The following is an 11,196-nucleotide window of genomic DNA, read 5'->3' as shown; positions in this document are numbered from 1 at the left end:
TATTAATGCTGAGCAGTTTATATGTGAGCTTGTGCCAGCCCTTTCTAAGAAAGATGCAGGTTCAGTCTACGCAGGTTGGCAGGATATCACAGGGATATCACACGCCATAAAAACTCCCACCAAATACCAGACAGGCACAAAGTCTCACACCCACAACTACAGCCAATTCTGAAAGGGAACTTGTTAAATTCAGTTTCAAGCCTTCTTGCCTCGAGGCAACAGTCCTGACAGCTGCACTGCTAAACTCCCCAACCCTAACCCTGAACTCTAAATTACTGTTTCTTTTTTGTACCTTAACTAGTAGTATGAATATCATCCCAGCTTAATATGAGTCACTGAATAAAAGCACCAACTCACAACAGCAGTTACTACCAAACACCAGAAATCTATTTTTATTTTATTTTTTTTTTTTTTTGCCTGTCCCGTTTGGTTCTTTTAGAATTATTGTCTAAAGGCGAAGAAAGATGCCCAACGGATTTACTTTACCAAATGGACCATCCCAGCCTTGCCGTAATGATCTATTTGATTCATCTTTTATTGTTTATTTTATTTTTTATTTTCACTTGTTAGATACAGGACCGACTTGACTGAGGAAAAGAAAGGGGAGGATGTCTGCCAGGACAAGTAGCAGTTTAATTAAAAAATTTCTAGATGTCTAAAGGTCACCTCACCTTGAACATTTGAGACATTTGTACCATATGAAATACCACTACAGAGCCAATGATTCAAAAAAAAACACCAATAGTAACAAACCAATGCTATATTTATTATATCTAAGTCATTGTGATCCACATGACCTGTGTTGTGTAATAGTGAGCCTCATAATCATTGAAATGCTTACTGCGGGAGCTCTTTAATGATGCATCATCCTGTTAATAATGCAACCCCTTAGAAACCAAACACCAAACCTCACGAGTGAAAATGCTTTCTGGTCTCCTCTCTCTGATGCTTGTGAGGACAAACACTCAACAATAGTGTCACTGAAGCAATATTTGCATAGTGTGGGTCTTACTCATGGGACTAATTGTTTTTTTGTTTGTTTTGTCTTTATCATCAGATAGACTCACTGAGATGACATTACAGGTCACAGATCTGTCTCTCTGATACCTGAAGCAAAAAGGAATCTGTTCATATACTTAAAATGATGCTCACAGGAGAAGGATGTGCTCTTTGGTGTAACATTACAATTCATGGCATAATTTTCTACTCTTTTCTTTTCCTGACTGGTCTTTGTAATTTTTTCTCTCTCTCTCTCTCTGTTGCAAAAACAATCAACAGTAAAGTTAAATGATATTAAATGGAACTGCTAATATACTATGGAAGTTATGATAGTTAAGGGAATCCCAGATTAGTTTTGACCCCACTTACACAATGTACATTCCCAAATTTTGAACAGATTGTTTTATTTTATTTAATGTACTTAATGTATATAATTCACTCACTTACTGCACACAATGGCCTCTTTGTATATATTTACTTACTTACTGTATATAATGTTTTTTCTCTCTATTTTTGCACAGTCGAGGAGCGTATCAGGACACATTTCACTGAGTGTTATACTTGTGTACTAGTATGCACGTGACAAATACAAGATCTTGAATGATGCAGATTCCGACTGTTGAATTAGGAGCGAGTTCTTCAAGAGGATCAGTTGGTAGGAAAAATGTGTTCAGTCACCAATGTCAAACTTTAATACGAATTCTCATTGAGCTCATCTCAGATGTTGATCCTTTGGGCTGAAATTGCCAATTTGGCAACACGGTGGGGAGGCAACAGCCTGGATGCTGCTGTCAAAACAGTGGAGATGATTTTGGACTTCAGGAGGAACCCTGCCCCATCATCCTGCCTGCCCAGTGGACATTGACGAGTCTTTCTCCCACGACTTAAAGTGGAAGCTAAATGTCTGTCCAAAAAAAAAAGGCAACAAAAAAAACCCCACACATCGGAGGATCCATGTCCTGTAGCTACTGGAGAAATTCAACCTGCATACGTCAGAAGTGGTGTACTTTTACTCCTCTATGACTGAATCCATTCTCACTCATTTACCCCATAGAAATTTCCACATCTCTACAGCACTCCATATATGTTTTATATTTTATATAATATATTCTTATTTTTCTGAAACAAACTGGTTCTGACTGTAACAACAATAACCCTGAAGCCACAGAAACATTAAAAAAGTATTAAAAGTCACATTTTCTTTGGTTACAACCGAAGCTCAGCTTAGAAATGATTAGAAACTAATAAAAAAATAATATTGTCAATCTATTGTCAATTGAGGAAATCTCATAATGACAAATCTCTTGACCTTCAGAGTTTCTTCTTCGCTGGATGTTTATTTTAGAGTAAATTCCAAAAGTTTGCTGTTGACTGCTGGGGTACAAATGTCACACGCCCACGTGACTGTGTTTGACCCCTCATTTTATCTTTAACCTTTTAGCCTCCTGCTTTGTTTAAACTCATTCGTGTTTTCTACACCGTCACACAAATACACCACCACACCTCATTTTTATCTTTCATATACAGGAGTATATGAGTTTATATAAAAAGTATATTTGATTCAAGCCTATAGAAACTGCTGAAGGTCAAGGTAGAGTAGAAACCTTATCCAAACAAAGTAAGGATGAACAGTCAGTGTTTAATTTGCAAAATAAAAAGACATTTCTTTTTTCTTTTGGTTGCTACAGTTGCAGAAATATGTAAGGACAAGCTTTCTCAGACAAACAGTTACAAAACCATACAAATGTCAGTACTGTTTGTACAGACAATCAGCACTGATAAGGCCAGACAAAAGAAATGACCACTATAAAACTGCAATAGGAACCACAGATAAAACAAATATTTTACCTACGTTTGATAGCAGCAGCATCAAATCTCTACTGTGCTTGCCTGAGTTCAACTGTGGTATTCAGCCTGAAATGCAGACATGGGCTCGATCGGCTGGTCGTGGGAGCAACATCGTTTTTTAATGTATCAATGTCTTTCACTTCCATTTGCTTTCTTATTTTATTTTCTTGCAAAACGGGGGCATCTATCCTTGACATACAGGTATGTACAGTATAATTATGGCCTATGAGTCCACTGATTGATTGCATCATACAATGATCTGTACTACACTGTAATCCCAAAAGTTATTTGCATTCAAATGGTTTAGCTATAATCACTGATGGTAATTAATTTTCTTTGTAAAACTAAAATCATATAACTGTGTCAGACAGAACTCATTGGTGGAAGCTTTTTGCACTTAACCTATATTGTTTTGCATGTGATGCACTAAAATGAATACATTTAACATGGTGCTTTCTATTTTAAGTTTATTCTAATAAATAGTTTAAGTTCAATTTTTTATAAGAGAATAAGTTTTAAACTCAACACTCAAATAATAAAAGTAAATTTGATGTTTACTGATCATGTTTAGTTGAAAGCACTTTCACTATTTTTAAGTTTTTGTTGCCCCTCCCATATTTTTCCCGGCACTGGAACCGAAGAGACGTCTGGACTTGTTTGTCAGGAAAAATTAAGACAAGTCGTTTTTGGTGGTTTTGCCTGGGATTGGACATGTTTGTTTCAGTCTACAGTCGATAGGGAGTACTTTTCCTCAAACCTCCACGCACACTGGTGAGTTAAATCTTTTTATTTCAACTTTAAGCAAAAATAGTTGCATGTTACATTACGCAAATGTGCACGCTAATTCAATCTACAGTGAACCCTCGTTTACCGCGGGGGTTACGTCCCAAAAACAACCCGCAATAAGTGAAATCCGCAAAGTAGTGAAAAGTATTTATTATAAATGTTTTAAGGCTGTAACCCTCACAGCCTTAACCCCTGCTCATGCGTAATGGTTCTAGCATCTTCCTCGTCCATCCAAACCGCGCGGTTCCATTGTGTGATGTGAGCACATCCAAACCGTGTTCAGGGTTAGCCCGGGTCCGGACTCCGGCCCCGGTCAGAGGAGGAGGACCAGAGCACGGCCGGGCACCTCCAGCCGTTCACACGGACAAATAAACCTGTCATTATTCTCTGCACAGCCGAGCTCTGACACTCAGCCCCTCGCTGAGGCTCGAGGGGCTGAACACCGCTCCTCTGCACCTGTACGGCCTCTCGTAAAGTTTACTTTATTAACATGTGCGCCGCTGCAGCGCCATTCTCTTTACGGGTTGCTGCCTTATCAACATTGAAGAATGGGTCAAATGCAGAGGACAAACTTCATTATACAGTTGTATGATGACAATAAGCCTTACAGATTCCCCACATTTTCCTGTTTTTATTTTATTTTATTTGAACAATTAACTTGTACTTAAATAATAAACAACATTTATAGAAATACAATACTTTGACCTTTTATACTTGTGTTACTCTCCACCAACAGGTTAACTCACAGTTCCCCCCCCCCCTCCCCCCTCTGTAGAATGCTGCTGATGGTGACCTTGAAATCCCAATAGGAATCATCTTCAATGGTGAAAACGGAAGTCCAGAGCAAGAACTGAACCCCTGCCAGCTGGGGATCCTTCTAGAGGGCAATGTGGTAATGGATTCCATCTGCAGTCTTCCTTTGGCAATGTGTCTCCTGTTTGGACTGACTTATGCACTCCACTTGGAGTACCCAAAGTGCATGAAGAATACATTCCTGTTTATCCAGCAGATTATGCTGAATCTGGGACGAAACGATCCTCCTCCAAAACTCCAAAGGCTAAAAAATGAGCTTTCAATGTGTGCATAGATACACTGAATGTTCACTCTTCATTGAGCAGCTTTTTCTCAAGTTCAGGAAGTCATTATTGTGTTTGTAATTGTCTTTTTTTGTTTTTAGTGGATGGCAAAACCAGGGCTTAAAGGAGTAGTTCACTGATTTTACATACTGAGATATGTTCTTACCTTAGCTTTGAAGAGTTGATGCATACCTGTCTTGTCTTTGTGCGAGAGAAAGGCTCTCCCATATATTCCAACTACCTCCACTTTTTGCTCCTTTTAGAAGCTACCGAGCTCCTCCACGTTTTCCCTATTTATGTAAAATTACATGAAAGGTTACACTATCTAAGTTTAGATTCACTAAATTTAATGTATAGATTTTTTAAGCCGATAAAAAGGGGCACTATATTACAAGCGCGCAGTAACCCTAGTGCACTCTGGAGCATAGACTGAGTTACTGGGGGGATGAAGAAGTGCTCCTACAGTGTTATTACACCTTGTAATATAGTACCCCTTCTTATCGGCTTAGAAAATCCACACGTTAAATTTAGTTAAACTAAACTTGGAGAGTGTCACTTTTCATGTAATTTTACATAAATAGGGAAAACATGGGGGAGCTCGGTAGCTTCGAAAAGGAGCAAAAAGTGGAGGTATTTGGAATATATGGGAGAGGCTTTGCTCCATTTGCATGACTGAGGGCACGCACAAAGACAAGACTGGTACACATCAACTCGTCAAAGCTAAGGTAAGAACATATCTTATTATGTAAAATCAGTGAACTATTCCTTTAATTTCATTGTCTCGCTGGGGCCATTCCTTATTCCATAGTTTTTATTTTTCCAAGTTAAAATATTTGTGAAAACAAGTTTTACTGTTACAACTTGTTACCCAGAGTGTCGCACCAAAGTTCTTTACTTGTGATACACAGTTTTATCCGTTTAAAAGGATTGTTTTAAAGAAAATGTTTTATTGGAAGTCCAATTGTGCAAACAAAAAACTTACTGTTCAAAAAAAACTACCTCAGAGACCACAAATAAATTCTTGTCAAAAAGTGGCTAGGAACAACTGAAATATTGTGTTTGTTTCTGAAAGAAATGTCTTCTAAGAAGCGCCATGTGTAAAAATTGGAATACTGTTCAAAGGAAAACAAAAGTCTTGTTTTGTTATAAATAAAGTAGAAAACAAAAACAAAAAACACTTTAGTGGTCTTTGGTTTTGAGTGTGTTTGCCTTGACATATTAAGTTTTAGTAATAATAATACATTTAATTAAAAGACGCTTTTAATTAAACACTACGCAAAAAAGTGAGTTTTGTAATATTAGCACCACTTAAACAATTTAGTTTTTTCTATTAATATTAAGTTAACTGTACTTAAACAAATTATTTTTGAAATATTGAATACTTAAACACTTTAGGTAGCGATGACTCAATATAGTAAATTGTGACAATTTTACTTTTAAGTTTACTTGACTAAATCAGTTAATTTTTTGTTTTGGGTTGATTACTCAAATCATTTGAAGGGAATCGGTTTCCTCAAACGATTTAAGTGTATTGAACTTATCCGGGTTTACATATACAAACACTGTAACATCTGGATTGTAAATACTATCAAATGGATCACATATTTGAGTAAACATATCATTTGGTGTTTTTTTTTAACTATATGAATCAGTGTGTGTGTGTGTGTGTGTCTATCTATATATATAGATATATAGATATATACACTCATACACACAAATCTTACTCTTTAGCCATTTTATTTGTTATGTTTTTGGTTTAAGGTGAGAAAATGTTACAAAAGGACATTAAATTTTTGACATCATCAGCTGAAAGAAATTTAGCTTATAGTGATACATTGCATGTCAAAAGAAAAACTGTATCATCAAACTAGAGAAGCTGCCACCTGAAATAAATTATTTGGTATTTACTAAACAAAAAAAACACTGATTAACTGGCCAATCATTGTAGTTTTAGTATTCAGGATGGTCTAAGGAACTTGTAAAGAAAAGTGTCTGAACTTCTTTAAGTTGCTTGAGGATGTTTCATCCGAGAAGCTTCTTCAGTTCTCGGTTCAAATGGTGGAGTACCATATTTAAGCCCTGTGGGAGTGTCCCCCCCCAAGAGGGACAATGGACCCCTTATGATCCTTTGCACAATCAGCCAAAGTTTCAGGTGAGCTCATTGTAAAATGTAGCCCCACCCTTTCCTGAGGTCAAAAACTTTGGCTGATTGTGACCCACACCCGTTTTCACATCTTGGCTTCATGTGATTAGGAAGATTAGGGTTTAAATCTGGGAAGCTCCACCATTTGACTCTAAAAATGAATAAGTTTCTCAGATGAGAGGTGAAACGTATTCAAACAACTTAAAGCTCCTTAGACTACAATGACCTGGATGACTGAGAACCTTCAGCATGATTTCCCCTCTATAGGTACCTGTTTGTTTCTGCTGGAGGTAGTGTCCTGGCAGTCTTCACGATGGGCATCTACAGCACCCTCCTGTTCACCTCCACACTTGCCTTTGTTCTACTCGTGTGCTGTGTGGATCACAGCTGTATCCACACCTGGGCATTTGTTATGCAGATGTTGTGGCAAACCTTCTGGCACCTACTTATACAGTACAGGGAATACTACCTGCACGAACGAGTCAGCATCAGGTATTAACTTGATTTCACTCTGCCATTACAAATTACATAAACATATGGGACAGTTTTCATGCTATATCCTCCTAACCTTTCGTAAGTGAATATTCTCTAGGGTGTACAGATGTATGAATCAAGCCTGTTCAGAGTTAGGATGTTGTATAAAATATAAATAATGCAGCATGCAGTGATTTGTATGGTATCTCTATGGTATTTATTTTAAAAAAATATTTAAAACCCCTCTCTCTTCTATAACAAGTTACAGAAAGTTGGCACCTTTAAAAAGAATGAGGACCTGTGACCAGAGCAGTACATTTTTGGATACTTTAAGAAGGTGCAGTTCATGCTTAGCACATATTTCAAAATCAAGTATCCGTGATGGTATCCAGGCATCGATTACCTTCAAAGGTATCACTAATGCTTAATAGTATCTACTAGGTTTAGAACAACAGAGACAACGGCTTTTTTAAGAAAGATCATATTTACATAAGAAAGAACACATTTGCATCATGAAATTAGAAATATAACAATGTAGAACATAAAATCGTCATTTGAATTTAGTACCAAATCACAAAAGTGAGGTCTTTAAGTTGTAAGGCAATGACCCTACAGTATTAGAGAGAAAACCACAACAATCAGATGATACCCTATGGGCAAAGCACTTGGTGATGGTGGGAAGGTAACCCTCCCTTTTAACAGGAAGAAGCCTCCAGGGAGGGACAGATGTCTGCCACAACGGTTGGGAGATGAGGTGAAACTCCTGAGCAATTTATCTTGCTCTTTCAATTATATAAGCTATGTTCTGATCTTTGATAGGATTAGAACACAGCACAGTCCCTTCAGTTTTCAAACGCGTACAGGGTTGTAAACACAGTGGCAAAAATGTTCCTAATCACACTTTTGTGAAATATGTCAAACTCAAAACGACCATGTGTTTTTCAATAAAACAATCTGTTGCTTGAAGCATTCAACCACATCACGTGGTTTTAGCAGCCTGTTGACTTTGTTTCGTTTCCAAGAATTGTTATGTTGTTGCCTAACCTTTCAGATGCCGTTTCCAAGAATCAACTTTGTGTGATCACAGCTCTAGAACAGCTAATGTACTAAAAAGACTCTGATATGAATGTCAGAGGCCATTTCTTCACCATTATAGATGAACTCTTAGCCTAAGTTAGACATAATGTTTTTACATCTAAAGTAAAAACATTATATGTATACAGATATCCTATTTAATCACAGCAATATCTCTTTCACTTTCAGACTGTTCTTGGCAGTGTCCACTTTGATGCTGCTCACCCAGAGAATCACCTCTGTGTCTTTGGACCTTCAGGAGAAACGAGTCGTACTGACACCATCCAAAAGGCAGACTTGTGTCACGCTTCTCCCTCTTATCAGCTACATCCTCAATTTTACCACACTGCTTGGTGGTCCTTTGGGTTCCTATGGACAATTCATTACTCTAATGGAGGGGATCAACCTCACCTCGCCACCCAGTCCTCCTGGTGTAGTTTTCCTAAAGCTGATGCAAGTGTTAATGCTAGAGTGGGTTAGATTTTATCTTGTCTTTTTTCTGAAACATCTTATCCATGATTTCAACCCTGGCATCCTCTATGGCATCCTGTCGACCTGGTGTCTTGGACTGGTTTTAAGAATACAGTATTACTCTCACTGGAAGATCAGCGAATGCCTCAATAACGCAGCAGGGTTTGGCTTTTGGGAAGATTCATCTGGGGACTATTTCTCCAAATGGAGCGGACTATCCGATGGGGACTTCTGGACCACTGAGGCATCGATATGCATGTCACAGTTTGCTCGTCGCTGGAACGCCACAACAGCTTCATGGCTGCGTAGACTAGTTTATGCAAGGCACAAACACTTCCCACTGCTCATGTGCTTTGGTTTTTCACTGTGGTGGCACGGTTTACATTTAGGACACTTTGTGGGGTTTTTCACCTGGGCAGCAACAGTGAAAGCAGACCATCATATTCACAGGAACCTTCTCCCAAATATTACACCGACACAGAGAAAAATCTACACTTTTGTAAACTGGATAAACACTCAAATGATTGTTACCTGCATTGTTATAGCGGTAGAATTTAGAAATTCGTCTGGTTTGAGACTTTTATCCAAAACATACATAGGTCTTTTTCCACTTGTTAATATAATCCTGCACTTTATCGTTTTAAACCTCAATTCACTAGAACAGTAGTCAAACAAAGATATATTATTAAAGCAAAAAGAACGTTGACTTTGGCTTCAGGAACATAACATATAACTGGGCTTAGATTATAACACTTTCTACGTTTCAGATGCAATTATAAAACTCTAATTACACCCCTACCTCTTCTATATGAATTAAGAGGGTAAGTAGCAGCCACATGCTGTTAATCAAAAAACAAAAGCAAAAGCAAATGTGATCACCTCTATGAAAGCGGTTGTTTCAGCGGTTTCTGGGTCGGAGCATTCAGATGTAATATGGGCTACATCTCAGACTCTCATGGCAGTACAATTTTGACTGAACAGTTGTGGCTTGTTTGCCAGAAGAAAAATCTCTTTCTAAAAAGAAAGCAGCAGTTTAGGTTTGCCAAGTTTCAACTGAATGACACACAAGAAAAAAAACAAAAAAAAACAAACCCAACATGGCCATAATGCACAGAACTACGTTTGGCAAAAACCAAAACACAGGATGCCGAGGACCTGGACACCTTATATTCACTGAGTCGACCTTCAACTCTTCTGTATACTGAAGTACTTTAGAGTCAAATGTGAGGCCATCTGTGTGACAGCTAAAGTTTTGCCAAAAGTGGGTTGTACAACAGGACAATGATCCCAAGCACACCTGCAAATCTACAACAGAATGGCTAAAAAAAGAAACACATCAAAGTGTTGCAATTGACTGGTTAAAGTCCAGTCCTCAACCTGATTGAATTGCTGTGGTGGGACCTTAAGAAACTTTTGCATAAACAAATGCCTGCAAATATCGAGCTGAAGCAACACTGTAAAGAAGAGTGGGCCGAAATTCCTCTACAACAATGTAAGGAACTGATAAACTCATAGAGAAAATGATTAAGTTATTGCAACTAAACATACCTTCTATATTGGAAGATGTACTTAGTTTTTCACTGGACGTAAATGAATTCTCTTTCAAATTTGTTTAAAAGTTTTAGAGTACTGAAACATCATGGGTGAGAGCAGTCTCATGTTGCAAAAGCACTAAAAAGAACCAGTAAAGTCTGCAGATCTACATGCCGACTCTCACCAAAGTCCTATAATTAATAACTGGAAGTGGTTTCTGACACATAAGCACAGGTAAAGTGGGTAAATGCTGCCTGGCCAGAATAAAAACAAAGAGCACCAATGTCAACCAGTGACTTATGAAGGATGTCGCGCAAAGACCCAGATATTTATGTGTTTTATGGACCAAAACAAAGTAATGAGGCCACTGGCGTACAGTACATTCATCAGGTAGGAGGAATCATACTGCTCCCTGGTGGTCAAAGTTATTGCAGCAATTTCAATTTAGATTTGCTGGCATTTTTGAAAATACATAAGTTGTTAAAAGAGTGCTTCTCATAAAAAACAAAACACACAAATGTAATAAAACATCGTCTCTAATTATATGAAGGCTTGTTCATTTCTTCAGAGTCTGTCTTTATTCTTTCCACAAATTCCCGACAACAATACCTAAAAACAACAAGAGTCCAAGGTTTCTGTTTGAAACAAACTTTTTCCAGCAGTCTTCTGGTTTGTTGATGTCTAATGTGTAAATCTACAAGAGAAGAAAATAAATATACTTCAATGGAAAACCTAATCTTAAAACACATGAATCTGTGCATGTTTCTCATTTAAATGTTGTATTAAAGTTGA

The 11,196-nt window shown here is 37.7% G+C and overlaps 1 protein-coding gene across 3 annotated transcripts; it reads left to right on the top strand.

The window, feature by feature from the left end:
- The first annotated feature begins 2,842 nt into the window (after nucleotides 1-2,842).
- Nucleotides 2,843-10,947, top strand: mboat4 (membrane bound O-acyltransferase domain containing 4). 3 transcript variants are annotated; one of them, XM_082554743.1, is made up of 3 exons: nucleotides 2,843-3,048; nucleotides 7,120-7,344; nucleotides 8,590-10,947. In XM_082554743.1, exons 1-3 carry the CDS (start codon nucleotides 2,927-2,929, stop codon nucleotides 9,536-9,538), a joined length of 1,296 nt encoding a protein of 431 aa, XP_082410869.1. In that variant the 5' UTR covers nucleotides 2,843-2,926; the 3' UTR covers nucleotides 9,539-10,947. The 3 variants fall into 3 exon arrangements, 1 of the variants encoding a protein (XP_082410869.1); XR_014280127.1 differs by lacking the exons at nucleotides 7,120-7,344; nucleotides 8,590-10,947 and adding exons at nucleotides 3,489-3,618; nucleotides 4,409-5,886 and having other exon boundaries at nucleotides 2,960-3,048; XR_014280128.1 differs by lacking the exons at nucleotides 2,843-3,048; nucleotides 7,120-7,344; nucleotides 8,590-10,947 and adding exons at nucleotides 3,061-3,618; nucleotides 4,370-5,886.
- The last annotated feature ends 249 nt before the right edge of the window (nucleotides 10,948-11,196 follow it).

This window comes from Aulonocara stuartgranti (assembly GCF_965226115.1).
Source record: "Aulonocara stuartgranti genome assembly, chromosome: 12".
NCBI classification, from domain to species: domain Eukaryota; kingdom Metazoa; phylum Chordata; class Actinopteri; order Cichliformes; family Cichlidae; genus Aulonocara; species Aulonocara stuartgranti.
Note: the sequence above shows the minus strand (reverse complement) of the source record. Positions and strands in the feature narration are given on the sequence as shown.

Coding starts and splice junctions, on each gene's coding strand:
- mboat4 (XM_082554743.1), top strand. CDS start 2,927: ATGGGCTCGATCGGCTGGTCGTGGGAGCAACATCGTTTTTTAATGTAT. Junction 3,049..7,119: donor CATCTATCCTTGACATACAG/GTATGTACAGTA, acceptor TCCCCTCTATAG/GTACCTGTTTGTTTCTGCTG. Junction 7,345..8,589: donor CACGAACGAGTCAGCATCAG/GTATTAACTTGA, acceptor TTTCACTTTCAG/ACTGTTCTTGGCAGTGTCCA.